At 40.9% G+C, this 18083-nt stretch overlaps 2 protein-coding genes across 2 annotated transcripts; one reads left to right on the forward strand and one right to left on the reverse strand.

The window, feature by feature from the left end:
* Positions 1-289: 289 nt before the first annotated feature.
* On the reverse strand, positions 290-4135 carry agt (angiotensinogen; the record flags this gene model as incomplete). Its single annotated transcript, XM_084076253.1, has 6 exons — positions 290-1197; positions 1302-1458; positions 2096-2247; positions 2492-2616; positions 2898-3264; positions 3722-4135. 6 exons carry the CDS (start codon positions 4133-4135, stop codon positions 1021-1023), a joined length of 1392 nt encoding a protein of 463 aa, XP_083932379.1. The 3' UTR covers positions 290-1020.
* Positions 4136-9194: 5059 nt separating this feature from the next.
* Positions 9195-17649, forward strand: cuzd1.2 (CUB and zona pellucida-like domains 1, tandem duplicate 2; the record flags this gene model as incomplete). The annotated part of the gene is made up of 21 exons (XM_084076093.1): positions 9195-9216; positions 9321-9341; positions 10686-10830; positions 11269-11465; positions 11662-11760; positions 11910-11960; positions 12047-12145; positions 12447-12491; positions 12578-12676; positions 13052-13096; positions 13183-13281; positions 13594-13638; positions 13725-13823; positions 14645-14683; positions 14842-14986; positions 15150-15361; positions 15485-15660; positions 15902-16135; positions 16751-16911; positions 17182-17426; positions 17603-17649. The coding sequence occupies 21 exons, from the start codon at positions 9195-9197 to the stop codon at positions 17647-17649; spliced, it is 2325 nt and encodes a 774-aa protein (XP_083932219.1).
* Between the last annotated feature and the right edge of the window lie 434 nt (positions 17650-18083).

Raw genomic sequence — 18083 nt, forward strand, 5'->3', positions numbered from 1 at the left:
TGATGGATGCAGTATGCACAATTAAATATATATATTTGATGCAGACGCAACTGGCTGAATTATGATTTAATGTGAATAATTGTTAGAAAAGGTAACAGCCCATGAAATACTGCAAATTAAATGTCTTGCAAGACACTGACATTCTGTACTGCAGTTTCAGGTCCAATAGACAGTTACAGATGGACAAAGCATTGACTAGAGTTTATCAGTCAAGTCAAATACGAGTTTTGGACAAGGGAGAATGGGGGTCGAACAGAAAAATGGACATTTCATGCATATTGAAAAAAAAGTATTTATTTCAGAAATTACAAATCATAGAAAAACTAAAATAGAATCTTTGTTAATACAATAAAACTAAGTATTAGTTATATGTCACACACAATCGTCTATCTACTGAATGTAATATACAGAACACTGCTATTTGTAGAGGAAACAAACGTGTTTTCAATGTGCTTTTTTGGAAACATGTTGACTCGGCTCACAGTAACATTCTTTGATAAATACTGAAAAAAGAGCATAATATCGGTTATCTCCCTCAACACTTCCAGGGTTTGGCATTGGAGAGTGACCAAATAATACTAATAGAACACTGATAAGTCATTCTTATGTGAGGTTGTAATTCAGCTGAACTTCTGCTTTTCAACTTGGAGTTATCCACTTTGTAGGATAGAGCACTAGCACTAGTCTGGGTCCTTGGGACTCAGAGGGTTGAGCTACGTAACGGGGATTGATAGACAGCAGAAACTTAGTGCCGCATGTACAGAAGGTTTAGCGGGTAAACGTTGGTGCACTGCTGAAGAGAAAGTGTTTCTTGATGAGGGACTATCTGCATGTTCGCCAACTAAGAACCAGTGCCTCACACAGAGGAATGAGGTCTCGAACATAAGTGGAAATAATGTTTTTGCAAAAAACATTTTTGTGATAACAATTTGCTTCAGACCTCATTCCTCTACTTTGTTTTAATATGTTGTAGTGTAATTTCTTCTGGTTGTTTGAGGAGTCTTTAAGCACCAAGTGGCTTTAGAGAGTTGGCTTGGTGATCTTGCCCAGCAAGAGGATGGCATTTGAGTCTCCTTCTATGACGGTGAAGAAGAACGGACGGTTGATGGACAGCTTCAGAGGTATGCCTGCTTCCTGGTTATTGTCCTGTTGCTCTGCGCCGCCTTCTGACATCTCAACCGATACCCTGTACAATGCCTTGGGCGAGAAAGAACGACGAATTAATGACACTCATGCAGATACAGACACAATATAGATCTGTGTAGTGTGTCGAGACAACAGTCTCAACAGTTCTATCTCACCTTATCTATAGTGAAGGGTTTGGTAGTGCTGAGTCGGTCAAACTCTGCCTTGGAGCCTAACAGTAGGGTCTCTACTTCTGCAGACGTGTTGTTCAGCATACCACGCAGGTCAGTCACAGTAGACATGGAGAACTTGGGCAGAGAGAGTTCCAACAGGCTGAATGGATGCATGGATGGACAGAGGGAAGGAGTCAGAGAGGTGAAGTCAGAGAGAAAAGGCTTTTGTTTGAATTATTGCTATCCAAGTTGACATGTAATTGACTGACGCTCCACCTCCACATTCCCAAAAGCAAGGCTGCTAGCGTATGCTGCACATTGACATGGCTGGACATCATTGATTGACTGACTGACTGACTATGGGGGGCTGACAGACAGTCTATGACTAAGGTATTTTAAAAAGAAGTAGGCTAAACAAACTAGTAATAGTAGTATAATCAGAAAGCTAAGCAATATAGATCAGGCATTGCAAAAAGGCTGTGGTGGGACGGATTCCTATAACAAAAAACTAAAAAGACAGGGTCGAATAACGGTGTGTCTTCATGTGGATCTCAGACTCCATGAGGCCAGTCTGACGTCAGTCACCAATAACTGTATTTCTGGCAGATTCGACTGCTATTTGACTTCTATAAAATGTAACATTCTCACTGCGGTCTGTTTGACTGGCGGCATCCCTGCATGGCCTAAGACCTTGTTGATGTTTCAAAGAACCAGACTTTCAACTTGTTTTGTCGCAAAGTATAGTGGGATTATATTCAGAGCTCTGGGCTTCGAGGTGTGTTGGGCATTAAACTCACCCTTCCTTGAAGTTCTGGCTCCAGCCAAAGATGATATCGGTGCGCAGCCCAAAGGGGTCAATGTCATGGACACTGACCCCTTCGTGAGGCATGACCAGCAGCATGTATGACTGTGCACTCAGAGGCAACTTCACCACCGTGCATCGCCGACCCTTTTTAGTCAAACAACAACAACACTTTACCAACAAGTTCAGACATCAAGTCAGTGGGAATACATTTACTGTATATGCAGCTGTGGCTCTAGTGAGGAAGGTTTGTGATACTGTTTATGCTCGGCATATATCCTCTGTATAACTACCTCACTGCTACGCCCTGCCCCACACACACATTGAAAATAACAGCATCCAACATGACTAAGACTAAGCCTAAGATTTTTTAAGAAATGCACCAAATTACCTTGTCATTGAAATAGCTGTAGCGGCCCGTGCGGGTCATCAAGGGAACCAGCACTGTGGTTGTATCATCTACATGGAACTCCTGCATGGACGTTTTCTCTGGTTGGAAAGCTGTCCTCCAGTTACCTAAATAAACAAACCAAGAAAACCCTCAGATACAAAGTACAATAGATTTTACAATACTCTGTGCTGCTTCCCAACACACAAACAAAGTTAAATCTCTTGTACATGGAATTAACTTGGAATAGTGAAAAATTTTAATTACAATACCAGCGACCTTTACCCATCCTAATCAAAATGTTATGCCATACAGCAGTCCCAGGTTAAGGCATACTTGATTCATCAAGGAAATGTTAGTTGAAATCAGTCTGTCTTCTGGAAACCAGTGATATAAGACAAACACACACCTTTGAAGCTGAAGGAGCTGAAGAACAGGAGTTTGGCATCGGAGCTCAGATCTTTGAAGAGACCTTTCACGGTTCCGTCTGACGTCTTCTCCACAAAGTTGTTCACCTGCTCCTCTGCCTCCTGGGGCCCGGAGAAGTCCACGCCACGGATGAACGATGCGTCCGAGAAGTCCTGCGTGCCTTGGATAAAGTCCTCTGACAGACGGCAGTCCCGGCGAGTAAAGGCCCACACCCGGGTTATGATCTCATCTTTGGGTCCGTCGTCCACTCGAGAGTTGATGCTCTGCAGGGTCTTCAGAACCGTGTGTCCGTTCACTAACCGCACACAGTCCGCTCGGTCTGTGTCCAAGGCAAAGCCCAGAAACTCCTAGTAGATGGGGAGACAGGGTTGGGATTCAAGTTCTTCTTTGTAATGTGAAAGCACAAATCAATTCATTTGTTAATTCATTGATGAGACAATGAAGAATCGGTAGGCAAATTTTTCATCTTCTCGGCTGACTCACTTCTTCGTTCTATACTACTTCTCCTGATGATCTTTTGGAACCTATAATTACAAAGTAGAACTGTGACATTCTCTTTTTTACTGCAGTGTGCCATAAAACATACTGACATCAAATCAAAGGAAGAGAAAGAAGGCTAACTCGATGAAGATGGTGCTGTCAAAACAACAAATGTTTAAAAATATTTTTGCTTCAGCGCTCAGTGTGCGCGGCTGCTCATCCTCCCTTCCTAGGACTCTTTAGAGGCCAGCACTTCTCCAATCCAGATGTGTGTTTTCACCCAGCCTCCTACATCAAATCAAAACAATAAATTAAATCACAAACCTGATATGAGCTGGCGGTCTTCACGGAGGCACCCAGGTAGAAGGTTACGAGGGATCCGAAGGCATTGACTGGAGAGAAGAGGGTGTTGGCTCCATGCTTCTTGTTGAGATTCTGGTAAATCCTCAGGCCCAGAGCGTTCATCAGCTCGGCCAAAACCGCCGTCCTCTGGGTGACATTTTGCCTCAGCCCGTCCTGGTCAGACGGGTCCCTGTTGTCAGGCGCCAGGACGTTTATGTCGAGGGCCGCCACAGGAAGCGTGTCCAGAGGCCTGTCAGGCTGGGCCTTTATAGGCACGCAGCTGACATTCTCAGCGGCAAAGAGGTAGAAGGGGTGAACGTACACACGGTTGGCTTGACTTCCAAAGAAACAGCAGCATAATAGGAGGAGAAGAGAAAGGGACCAAAGTCTCTGCATTTTTCCTTCCTCAGCTGTCGATTTCACCTTGTTCTTGTATTTAGAGAGGTTGCTCCGTCTGTGGGAGGGGGGCATAGATTTTATTAGCTTGCGATGCATGAAATTGTCTCAAGCAACACAAACTTCTTTCATTCTTTTAATCGTCTCTAGAGGTTTTGAGAATGCATCAGTGCTGTGAATTGCGTGCCACTATAGTGTGATTTTACTCTGAAATCTGGCTTAGCTGGCAGGGTCACTACACAGTAAAATCCTCAGTGTCGATTTAACGCAAAGAGTGTATAAATAGGATATATTTGTGCACACTCTTAGTCAAATGAACACTCAGGATTTTGCAGTGTAGGTATAGAGCACCATGTCAATGATTGATTCATGGCTCATTGTGAGCCCTCTCTTTCCTGGTGACCAGTGAATAAAAGCAGGCTTTAACCTCTGGAATAGAGGTCGCAGAGTTAATGAAGAGGAGCATGGATCTTTTTGTGTCTGTGGGTGTATGCGTGCGTGGGCGCCGCCTGCACTCACAAAGGCACAGAGAAAGGAAATCGAACACTTGCTAAAATATGGTGCATGTTATATGTGGCTATACCCCTGAGCTCAACATATTAACAACCAGCCTGAAAAACTTAACGTGTAAAGAAGATAACCTATTATAGTTGGAGGTAGTAAGATGGGCATAATGTTCAATATGGTCAGTTTTCTTTTCTTTTCTTTTTTTGAATGTTATCTATCCTTTTTTTGCCTCTACTGAAGGTTTCAGCACCGCAGATTCTTGTTGATTATGTGATAATTATGACTAATGATCACATAAAGGATAATTAGCTGAATTGATCAAAATGTTATGGATGGCAAAAAAATTGCTATGATTATTATTTTATTTAATATGTTTTGGAATATTTTAAATATGTTTGCTCTGCGTCCTGATTTTTCTGTAATGGCTTACCACCTCTAAAGGAAGCAATATTGTTACATTCACTGACGTTACTGCAGCAGGGCCTTGAATGATCAATTGACTACTTTCACTCTTAACACAGATTACTCAAGCCTGTGTATACAATAATTACATAAAAAAACAGGACTTTATACTTTGAGTTGGATATGAACCAGCAGGAGCAGAATGGACCGCTGGACTCCTGGAGGAGAAGAGTAAACAGCAGTGTCATCTTTATTTGGACATGCACTGCAGGACATGGCCTTGGTTCCTGATCAATACAACCTGTACACTGTTATGCTCTCCTTTATGGCCAGTCCACGTTCGCTGGTGACTTGATCACAGAGGTCAAATGACCCGATTTGTTCATGACCCTCAACCTCACTGACCACCGAGCAATTAAGCAAAGATAACAGGCCAACTGTAAATTGTTGACAGTTGCAATCCCAAGTTGCAGACTTTTGGCTTAAGTTTTGGATGTCCTGACTGAGTCTGACTTGTACTAACATTGGCTTGATGATCAGCCTTTGTGTTTAACATTTTGATTTTAAAAATACATTGTCAGCACAAAATCCTCAATTTCTACGAAAGGCCCTATGAGAATTTCACTCTGCATCTCACTTCACATGGACATTCAAACATCAAACCAAGGCAAAAAAAAAGGACACAATAGTGAAGATTTGTAAAACCTGGTACTCTTAACTCAAAACATTTCTCTCCATGTATACAAAACAATCACTGCGTGAAACACAGTGAAAGCCACTGACTGCAGGGATTCTCTTACCGTGTCCTGCTGCTGCTGCTGCTGCTGGGATGTAGTGAGTGCGGTCCTCAGCTCTGCTCCCTGGCTTTAACCCCAGGCAGCCAGCCTCAGCTCCTTGGGTTACTCATTAACCCACACATTGAGACTGGGGCTCTGCTGCCGTGACTCATAGGCAGCTTTGTACTGTTGAGCTGCCACTACTAGATAAATGGGTCAGAGAGAGAGCAAGAGAGAGAGAGAGAGAGAAAGACCACCCAATGGCGTTCTACCAGCTACATGTTGACTTATGAGCATGATGCAAGCACTTCCCACACGTTGTGGTGGGAGAGAGTGGGGGAAACTGAAAGTCCCCTTCATGGGGACAAGTTGGAAGTCACGGGGAAGTCGAGGTTGTTTGTGTTCTTTGCATTTGTGACTGGATCGCTGAAGTCATGCCGTTCAGTAGTGATGTTCATTCATGACGTGGAAAAACATTTTGTTTGTTGAACTGTTGGTGAACTTTGTTCACCAACTTGGAGATCAAACAGTTGGCACAAGTACTTCAACATTTGATTCTGTTGATCTGGGCACGTATGCATACTGGACATGTACAGTGCAACCCAATTTATACTTCGATAAATGATATACACTTTATATGTTCAACTTTTTCAGTTGAAAATCTATTATTTTCTATAAATTAAAACTTTACGATGTTGCCACAAGACAAGTGTGCCAGTTATGTCCAAGCTTTACATCCTCCTCTTACTTAACATGTCCTGGGAAAAGAACACACAAACACCAAGTGTTCTTTATGAGCTGTTATAGAGACATATAACACAATGCGACTTGTACTCGCCACAAAGGCTGTTAACATCCTTGAAGATGACAAGTCTTTCAGTGACATCTGGTGCAACAGAACTGGACAGACAAGATTTTCTCATGAGATAGAGGGATCATGCTATGCTGTGTACTCTAAGTTCCGGGTTTGCTCTTTTGTAAATATCATTCATGTTATAAATTGTTCAAAGTTCACAGCAATGCAAATGGGAAATTATTTATCTATTGATAAATGATAGAGGCAGACACAGGCTGTGGCACGCCAACACAGTGGTGACTGTATGACTAAATTCTACATTTTTGTGAGCACATAGAAAAAGAGAATTAGATTAGTATTTTGATGTGTTACTTGTAAGTTACAATGCAAGTTCACTATATTCATAATTGTATTTGATCGCACACATCTTGGTGGAAAGGTGATTATCATTAAATGACAACCATGGCCAATGAGCTGTAGCCTTATACTATTCTGTTAGGGCAAAACAGATCATGAGAATACTATGAATTGAAAATACAATAAAAAAGACACTATTACCATATTTGCAAGGAGAGGTCAACATGCACACTCTCAACAATGATTGTTGTGCTGCAAATAAATCCCATCAGGATATAAAGAACAAGTAATATGGATTTCTTTTAAACATCACCAAACAAAGGTAATTGGGAGTGTTTGCCATGAACATAAACAAGATGGTATATTCTATGCACAATGAGGAAAACAAAGGAAACATATTGTACAAAAGTTGAGTATCTGCATACTGATGCTCCAACAGTGAAGTTTTATTAATCAGACAGACCCCTATGCACTTGTTATCTTTGAACACTTTAGCAATATTAGGTGTGGGGATGAGTGAATCACCACTAACATCACATTGTGTTGGCATTGAGAAAGTGGATACCAGATACTGTTTGACATCCCCATTGGTTGATGAATTTACAACATGGTATATACATGTTAGCACTTGCCCGAGCCTTGATGACCTTGCAGGCTTATGCAAAGGCTGAAATGAAACTTAGATAGCTGCCAGGTCATTGTTGACCTGGCATCTTATAGTGTGTATAGTTTCAATGTACAGGCTGATGATAGGTTCTTGGTTTAAGTATGTATTATATGTTGTTATTAGATTATTGGTTTTCTTATGTATTTCGTTATTATTAGATTACTATTTCTATGCATGTATTATGTATTACTATGTATTATCTTGTGTCCTTGCTTACTGTAAACCGCTCTGGATTAAGATCATCTGCTAAATGCCTAAATTCTAAATTGTACAATGCACAATGTGGAAAACATAGGAAAATATCCTATATTAACATTGTGACCCCATGGCCTTTCCATTAGTGTCACCTTTAGGCCAAAGTTTCCATCTAAAAATCTAATGAGGTGAATTGCCATGAAACTTGATGAGCACATTCATGCGCCCTAGACCAGATCCCCACATGACATAAAGTGACAATTTTAGGACTTTTAAGACCTTTTTAATACCTTGAAAAAATACCAATACTTCATCAAAAGTAATCAACAAACGATACTATTATTGCATCTGATCTACAAGCTCAACGCAACGCGGGCCCCCAGTTCAAATATGATTATTTCGGGGGGTCGCTGCCTGAAAAGGTTGAGAAGCACTGAGCCCTAACAACAACTCCGCCTGCCAAAGTGTCAACTTTGCACAGAATATAGGTATCTCATATAGGCTGATTGCAGGATGAACCCTATGATTTTGGTGACCCCATGGCCTTTCCTCCAGTGCCACCCGTAGGCCAAACCTTTTTTTCTTTCTTTTTTTAAGGCACTTTAAAGGCACTAACTGCTTGTCAGTTTGTTCACCCTAATGAATTTAATGATATATGTTTTGTTCATGTAGTGTTAAAGGCACTTTATTGCTTGTCAGTTTGTTCACCCTAATTAATGAATGTATTCATTTTTTGTTTGTTGGATATGGATATATAGATATATGGATATTTTATATAGTGCCTTTCTAGTCTATTACACATCCCTTCTCAAAGCACTCTACTATGTACTTCACATTCACTCATTCTTATGGAGGAGCAAACCATGCAAGGCACCAACCTGCTCATCGGGAGCAGTTCAGTTCAATGTCTTGCTCAAGGACACTTCGATAGGCAGCCAGGAGGAGCTGGGAATAGAACCTGGAACCTTCTGCTTCCAAGACAGCTGCTACTTCCTGCAGGAACCACTGCCGCACCCAAAATGTTCCAAAATGTTTGATAATATAGTAATTAATCTTAAGTCAATGGCATCTAACATTTAACCTATAAAGCAAACAAAGGTGTGAACAGTTATTATATTTGCGTGTTCACTAACACGATAACGCACGATTTACGATATGATGAAATGACCCAGGTGTGTTTTCTCACACACATTATTTATTGAGTCAAATTCAGTCCTCTTCACTTTATGGGGGCTATAATGAGGGCTTCTCATGGGTGACAGGGTATATAAGCCCTTATGTTTCTGGGCTGAGGCATGTTCTGTCGGAAGGTGAAAGTGAACCATGACAATGTGGGCTCTCTTGGTTCTTTGGTGCGTGATGGTCTCCCATGGGGTGCAAGGTAATGTGTAGTCATTTTTTGTCATGTTTATAACCCTTTCACGTTATAATGACATATTTTGTTCTTTAATAACGTCAACATACTTTATTTTTGTTTTTGTTCAGGGTGGCACGATTACACCACACGTGAGTAATAAGAAAGTATTGATTGAATATATTATATATTTGAAGAAAAAGAAACAAAAAAAAAAAATCTTATTTTTCCCCAAAATTTTCAAAAATGGTAATCTCACAATGCGGCACTATGTGACGCATTGTTAGCTTGTAGATCAGCTATTTTTGCACGACACTGTTTGTACGATGCATTATTAAAAGGGGCTAAAGTGTTTAGTCAGACTAATCGATTTAGTCGATTATAAAAACTCGGAATAATTTGGTCAAATTATATAATTTATATTATTTGTTTTAACAGGATTTATTTATTATTAAATCAGCTTCTTGATTGTTCAATTAATCAGAGCAGTAATCGATAGAATAATCACAAAATAAATCAATAGCCCTACTGTATAATTTCATTTGTCTGGCCTTAATCTGGCCTTTGCTTTCACATCAGCCAATAAATCCAGCTATACTATGGCCAACTGTATTAGCAAGCAACTGTTGCATGTGTTTCGGATCCACAGGACATTTATCATATTCACATGGCAGTCATTTTGCAAAATGGTGTGAATATGGTTAAATTGAACCCCTGTCCTGTTTACTGTTACTGTTGTCTCAGTGCTGAACATAATTGATATTTTTTCTTTCTTTCTTTTGCAAATGTTCATCTAACGAATTCAACAGCCGGAGGAGAGCTGGCAACCACAGGTTGGGGTGAAACTGCAGTTTCAGGTAACTGTCCCGAAGTTCCCAAAACCCATGATCCTGTGTGTTGGTTTCTAAAATATTTTTTGCATTTCTTTTCTCAAACATTAAGCATAGAGAATAATGATGAATGGAAATGGAAACGCAATTAATAAAACAAAACAATTTACTATTTAGGCCTGACAGTTGTGATGTAGAAGATTTAGTGTACTGTAGGTCAGCCAGAGAAACAAGTTACAACATCAGACTAATTATATCTGTTATGTTACTAAAATGTTACCAACTACACACATTACTCAAATTCAGCATGTTGTTGTTTAACTTTTATTTTCACCATGTGTTTCTCATTATTGAAATGTCTATTCATAATAATCAGATTCAGCTTAGACCTTTCAATTTTAGGGAATTTTGTTTTATTTATTTTCTTCTCATTTGAAGTTTGCAGTTTTAGTTGTCCTTTTGACATGATCATAAAATAATCACAGTCAGACAATATTGAACACACATGGTACGGCCATGCAGTCATTTTCAGTGTGTGCCGAAAATAGCCAATCAGTCATGAGCTTGTAGATTTGCTTTTTTGCTGTGTGACGCAACAAAGTATAAATTAAGCATAAGAGCTGATGATTTGGCTTTGATCAATCTGTTTATGGTATTTGTGTTCAGGTGCCCCATGTGGTGGTTACCTTTACTCTACCAGGGGCAACTTCTCCAGCCCCAACTATCCAGACAAGTACCCTAACAACGCACACTGCACATGGTACATCAGACCAGGTGGACAAATCATAGAGCTGGACTTCCCATATTTAAAGTAAGTTTGCGTTGTAAATCTCATTGTTATGTACTGATCACAGCAGAGTGTCTGATCAACAACCTGGTAAAGATTATAATAAATAATGATAGCTGTGATCCACTAATAATAATGAGAAGATGTTTTTCTTTCGATTTGGAATGAAAGGTGACAGTCCTTAGGAAAGAGTCCATGGTCACTGTTACTGTTGTTGTTAGTGGCTTTAACCACTTAAACCCTAGGCATGTCTTAACCTGTGAACATTCGCCAAAGTTAGAAGATGTACAAGCTCACAACGCATCGCAACGTATTGCGAGCTTGTAGATTTGCTATTTTTGACAAAGAGATTTGGTGTAGAGGGAAAAGAGGAGCGGACCAAGTATAGACACCAGTTGATGAAGTATATAGGGTTTAAGTGATTAATTTGCAATATCTGCCCTTCCTGTTCCCTGCTCTTAGTGTTGAGGGTGATTATAACTGCAACTATGATGCCATCTATGTCTACGATGGCTCCAGCACCTCTAGTAGGCTCCTGGGCAGGGTGTGTGGCAGACAGGGCACCACCTTTCACTCCACTGGCTCGTATTTGACCGTCCGCTTCGTAAGTGACCGCTCAGCCAACTACGGAGGATTCCAGGCTAGCTATCGTGTTGTGGGTAAGTCACTGGGATTATTCGATAAAAACTTTGTGGGAGCTAAACTTCAACATGTTCAGAGCAGACATCGAACGGTTTTAAACCACATGAGATATTTGATGTAGAGGGAAAAACTTCTGGTTAACTATGAATATAGCTTAAGTGCTTAAGTCAGAAGTCAACTTGTAAATGCTGGTGTCTTCTGTTCTCTTCATAGGTGGAGGTTCTTGTAGATATAACTGTGGCCACAAAGTTGGAAATTGCTACTGCTCAAGCAACTGTCAGTACTATGGCAACTGTTGCTACGACTACAACAGTAAGTGACAGGTCCCTCAAATCCACTTTCTCTTACTTGTTGTTCAGGACTGTAGGACTAATAGCATGTTGTCTCAATTTATTGCTGCAATAAAGTGCTTTTGGGTCAGGTAATGACCACTAGTATATTTGCATCTCTCATTCATATAGCTCACTGCGAATCCAATTCCACCACTGCACGACCACAACCCACTGCCACAGGTATTTCATTAATAGTTTATATCTTTGTCCTAGAAGTGCAAGTTAATGAGGTGTTAAGTGTTACAATATGCTCCTGTTTCCCTCAGCTCGACCCTCATGTCGCTACAACTGTGGCTCCTACCTGGGAAGCTGCTCCTGTTCCAGCTCCTGTCGGCACTCTGGCAACTGTTGCTATGACTACAACAGTAAGTGCCATCAAATCAACTTTCACTTACGTGTTGTTCAGGACTGTATAGGACTAATAGCATGTTGTCTCAATTTATATTTTAGAAAAAGGTGTCACAAAGTGACAAAAGCCACGCACATCCTAGCTGGGCTGGGTGCTGGATCAAAAAATGTACATGAAAAAACAATAAAATCCGCACACACAGATTTTTATTGTTTTTCAATTCACATTTTAGACACATATCTTACAGCAAGGACGTATGTAATTAGTGTATTTGGGTCAGGTAATGACCACTCTATTTGCATCTCTCATTCATATAGCTCACTGCCAAGCCACCACTGCACGACCACGACCCACTGCCACAGGTATTTCATTAATAGTTTATATGTTTGTCCTAGAAGTACAAGTTAATGAGGTGTTAAGTGTTACAATATGCTCCTGTTTCCCTCAGCTCGACCCTCATGTCGCTACAACTGTGGCTACAACCTGGGAAGCTGCTCCTGTTCCAGCTCCTGTCGGTACTATGGCAACTGTTGCTATGACTACAACAGTAAGTGCCATCAAATCAACTTGCACTTACGTGTTGTTCAGGACTGTATAGGACTAATAGCATGTTGTCTCAATTTATATTTGCCAGACCCAGGCCATTCAGATTTCAACCACTAGGGAGGGGTCTGGCAGTACCAGGTCTCCTGGTTCCCTTGTTTAGAAAAAGGTGTCACAAAAAGTGACAAAAGCCACGCACATCCTGTCCTGCTGGGTGCTGGATCAAAAAATCTACATGAAAAAACAATAAAATCCGCACACACAGATTTTATTGTTTTTCAATTCACATTTTAGACACATATCTTAAAGCAAGGAAAGATGTAATTAGTGTATTTGGGTCAGGTAATGACCACTCTATTTGCATCTCTCATTCATATAGCTCACTGCCAAGCCACCACTGCACGACCACAACCCACTGCCACAGGTATTTCATTAATAGTTTATATGTTTGTCTTAGAAGTACAAGTTAATGAGGTGTTAAGTGTTACAATATGCTCCTGTTTCCCCCAGCTCGACCCTCATGTCGCTACAACTGTGGCTACAACCTGGGAAGCTGCTCCTGTTCCAGCAACTGTCGGTACTATGGCAACTGTTGCTATGACTACAACAGTAAGTGCCAGGTCCATCAAATCAACTTTCACTTATTTGTTGTTCAGGACTGTATAGGACTAATAGCATGTTGTCTCAATTTATATTTTTGAAAAAGGTGTCACAAAGTGACAAAAGCCACGCACATCCTGTCCTGCATGGGCTGGCTGCTGGATCAAAACATCTACATGAAAAAACAATAAAATCCGCACACCCAGATTTTATTGTTTTTCAATTCATATTTTAGACACATATCTTAAAGCAAGGAAAGGATGCAATTAGTGTATTTGGGTCAGGTAATGACCACTCTTTTTGCATCTCTCATTCATATAGCTCACTGCCAAGCCACCACTGCACGACCACAACCCACTGCAACAGGTATTTCATTAATAGTTTATATCTTTGTCCTAGAAGTACAAGTTAATGAGCTGTTAAGTGTTACAATATGCTCCCGTTTCCCTCAGCTCGACCCTCATGTCGCTACAACTGTGGCTACAACCTGGGAAGCTGCTCCTGTTCCAGCTCCTGTCAGTACTATGGCAACTGTTGCTATGACTACAACAGTAAGTGCCAGGTCCCTCAAATCAACAGCGTTGATGCACTCACTCTGCCTGTCTCCACTCACTTGACATTGACCTTGTTGTTCATCATGACGAGGGAAGAAAAGCATGTTGTCTCCGTTTTTACAACAGTTAGTTTCAGTCGAGTAATTTTATTGGTCAAGAGGCATTCCATGAGTGCTGATGTTTATAACAGCACTGGAACATGTCACTCAGCTAGCTAATGTTAGACGGTTATTTACACACTCGGTCAGGAGGGCTGATTGCAGCAAGATTTCTGTCTGAGTCCTGAAGGAACAAGGCTTACATTTGTTGGCAGAGCAGAGCAGGATTAAAAAACAAAAACAAAAAACTAATCACAGTATCATGAACTGTTGTCTTCCATTCCTTGATTAATAGTTTATGCAGTAGTAGAAATGTAATGTTCCTAAACGAGGCATGATGATGTTATACTGCATATCGGCACTCCCTAGCTTGAGATATTGCTTAATTATTATAAAATTCACACATAAGACACCAAGAATGTGTATGTTAGACATCAAGGAGAGCAATGTAAGGATGGACTTATTTGGATTGAATTCGTCAAATTAGTTAATTCCTTGATCGTTGTCTGCACAACCATTAGGCTTTTGACACCTTTTTACACACTTTATGACTTTTTATTTACATATGATTACTCATATTTAAGTTGTATATTTTATATTTTTATCCATCTACCTACCTACATACCTACCTACCTACCTACCTACCTACCTACCTACCTACCTACCTAGTGTGTTCATGTCAGGTAATAACCAATATATTTGCATCTCTCATTCATATAGCCCACTGCCAATCCACCACTGAACGACCCGCTACATCAGGTATTTCTTTAATATCTAATCTCCATTAATAGTTAATTATCTCCATTAATATTTTCCTAGAAGTACTTGAAATTATTGTCAATTGTTTCACATATTTATGTGTGAACCACAAAATGGCTTCAGCTGGTGATGATGAGACTCTTTTCCCCCCCACTCAGCACAGTACTGTGGAGGCTCCCTGTATGGCAATGGGACCTTCTCCAGCCCAAACTACCCAAGCCAATATTATAACAACGCTAACTGTAATTGGCGGCTAACTGCTGGCTACGGCCAAGCTGTCTCCCTGTCCTTCACCGACCTTCAGTGAGTGAGGATCACTGTTTTCTTTAAGTTGATGACAATTCCAAAACAACTTTGCAGTTGAACTATTGAACATATCACGTTTCATGACTTGAATCTGTCGCTCTCTGATGATGTACAGTATAGGCTATATTAGATATTCTTAGATATTATTGTTTGCACCCAGTTTGGAGAACTGCTGCTCCTGCGACTGGATTGACATCTATGATGGGCCATCGGTCTACTATCCGTACCTGGGCAAAGTCTGTTACCCCCAAAACAATTTGACCATCCAATCCTCCTCACGGTACATGACCGTGGTGTTCAGGACAGATGGCTCTGTGCTTGGCAGAGGGTTCAATGCTGAGTTCACAAGCGTTGATCCACATATCCCTAAAGGTACGTCTTGCTGTATACATAAGTTACTGTAAATGTTTACTAGGATATTTGCCCTTGTCTTATCTGAATAAAAGCTAAAACGCCATTCAACAACAAGAACTTGCTCACACTTTGCCTTGTCAGGTCGTGTGGACTGTTCTTCAGGAAAAATGAACATTGTGATTGAGAGGTCCTACCTGAACTCTGTGGGGTATGATGGCTCCAGCCTCTATTTGAACGACCAGTACTGCAGACCTACTGTCACCAGAAACCAAGTGGTGTTTGACTTCCCGTTAAACACCTGTGGCACCGAGCTCAAGGTAAGTTACACTGTTAATTTAACTCTGAGAGTATACAAATGTAACCAAGTGGAGCCATATAAGGGTCCATTTGGTTACATTTCTACACTACAAATGGATACATTAACACTGAGGCTTTACTGTGTGGGTGGTCTGTCACCGCCCAAACTTTAACAGCATACTTCATGATCATTCTCCAGATGGATGACACACTGTGGTTGGACTGATGTAATTTGAGTTGTTTTGTTTTATCCACCAACAGGTTGAAAATGGTGCCAAAATGGTGTACACCAATGCTGTCCGAGCCTATACCTCCAACTATGGTGAGATCACACGGCAGTCCTACTTCAGGTTGAATGTGGCCTGTGGGATGGAGCAAGACATGATGGTCCAGACCATGTACAGAGTCCATGAACCCATCAACGGCAACTTTACAGGCACTGGCAGGTTCAATGGCAGCATGGCGTTCTACAGGAGCTTCAATTCTAGTGACCAGGTGCAAAATGTGTTTCTTTCTTTTCTACATATATTGGAAGTCAGTGGCATTTTCTTATTTTGTAAATATTTTTTTATTGGATTTCACAAGAATTGATTTGACAAAGATGGCACAATCCAAAATATATATATGTATATATTTTATGTCGGGTCAGAAACTTGTGACAATGGGCGAAAGAGAAACCAAGTATTACAATGCACAATATCAAGATTCAAGATTTGTCTTTGTATACTGGTACACAAGATTACAATTATTTGGTTTAGGCTCCTTGACATTGTAGCAACAATGACAAATTTAAGATTGTCAAAAGAAAGTATAAAGTTTAAGTTGTGGCAGACGCCTGCTGGTCCGGGCCTTGAGGCTGTAGTACTGCGTGCCAGACGGTGGCAGCTTATGGATGGCTGGGGTCCTTGATAATCCTAGATGCTTTACTGACACAACGGCTAATGTATATACTGTATCCTGGATGGAGGGAAGCTGACATCCACTGATGCTCTGGGCTGTCCGCGCAGCCTCACTCACTTTGTGAGTGAGGCCAGTGCAGTTCCCATCCTGTTGAGTTTTAACGGAAAAGAAACTGTCAGATGTTTCAGTTTTCCACTTCTGTTCTCTCAGGTGACAGAGTTTCCATACAAGGTGGCTCTCAATCAGAATGTGTATGTCCAAGTGAATTTGTCAAGCGGCAGTGACATTGGCCTGGTCATCTTCCCGTACACCTGTGTGGCCTCACCCTCGCCTGACTTCCAAGGCAGATCATACGACCTTGTCCGTAATGGGTAAGATGGTGCAGTGATGAGAATTGATCACAAAGTTATATGAAGGTTCAAAGATGACGGTAATTTATCAATGCTACAATGAAAGACCTGCATGTCTTCTGGAGACATTGCTATTGTAAAAGAGAGGACAACTGATTGACTAAAAGTCAATCAAGTTGATAGATACAGCACCATTCTCATGCAGTTCGTTGATATTATCGAAAACCGAAGATTTCCATATAAGTTCAAACTTCCAATCATCCTGTAACATTGGCTCTGTTTCTCCTTAAGATGTGCCAGGGACAACTCCTACCATGACTTCACGGCTGGTTCCCATAGCTTCGCCCGTTTCACCTTCAAATCCTTCAAATTTCTGCGAGCCCATGAAATGGTGTATTTGCAGTGCAGAGTCCTCATCTGCCCAGCCTCTGACAACAGTTCCCGCTGCCGTCGTGGTTGCCGCAGCCGCATGGCCCGAGACCTGGCGTCAGACCATGACAGCCACACTATGGTCCTAGGTCCATTCCAGCTGAAAGGTCAGAGGCCATTTGTACCTCGTTCTAATAGCAGTCATGGAGTAGATAGTCGAAGTAATAGGTTACTAATAGGCACAATAAGGCGGTGTTTGACTCTAGTATTAACACGCCATGAGACAAAAAAGAACATTTTAATAGTAAGAATGATGATGTTTAATGTTTTCTTTCATCCCCAGATACTGAGCAGGATGGAGGGACGTCCAATGTGGAGATCAAGGCTTAAGCTGAAAGGCCAATGACCAGCTTCATCTTTTCTAATCATTAGTGCGCTTGCTATTCTGCTCATTGTGGCATTTCAATTCACTGCTCTCCTTTGTAAACTCTTATCAGCAACAAATAAATGCATCATCAAAATACTGTGTTTCAATGTGTTTCAATGAAGATGGCAAGAAGACACATAATAACCTTTCAATGAGTCTCAGTTGTAGAATGCAACATTTAGTTAGTATGTGGTCTGGTCTGCTGCTCTACCCAAATCAGTTGGATGTTGCTTAAACCCATTTTGGGATATTAGATGTCGTTGCAATAAAACAACAGAATGTCTCATCTTTTGAGAAATATTCTAGCTATGAATATTACCTCTGAATATAGTACAACAGTAGTGATTTACACTCGATTGAATGTTGTTAGTTTGAAAATCTGTTATTTTTCAGAATC

This window comes from Gymnoscopelus microlampas (assembly GCF_963454915.1).
Source record: "Gymnoscopelus microlampas genome assembly, chromosome: 13".
NCBI lineage: Eukaryota > Metazoa > Chordata > Actinopteri > Myctophiformes > Myctophidae > Gymnoscopelus > Gymnoscopelus microlampas.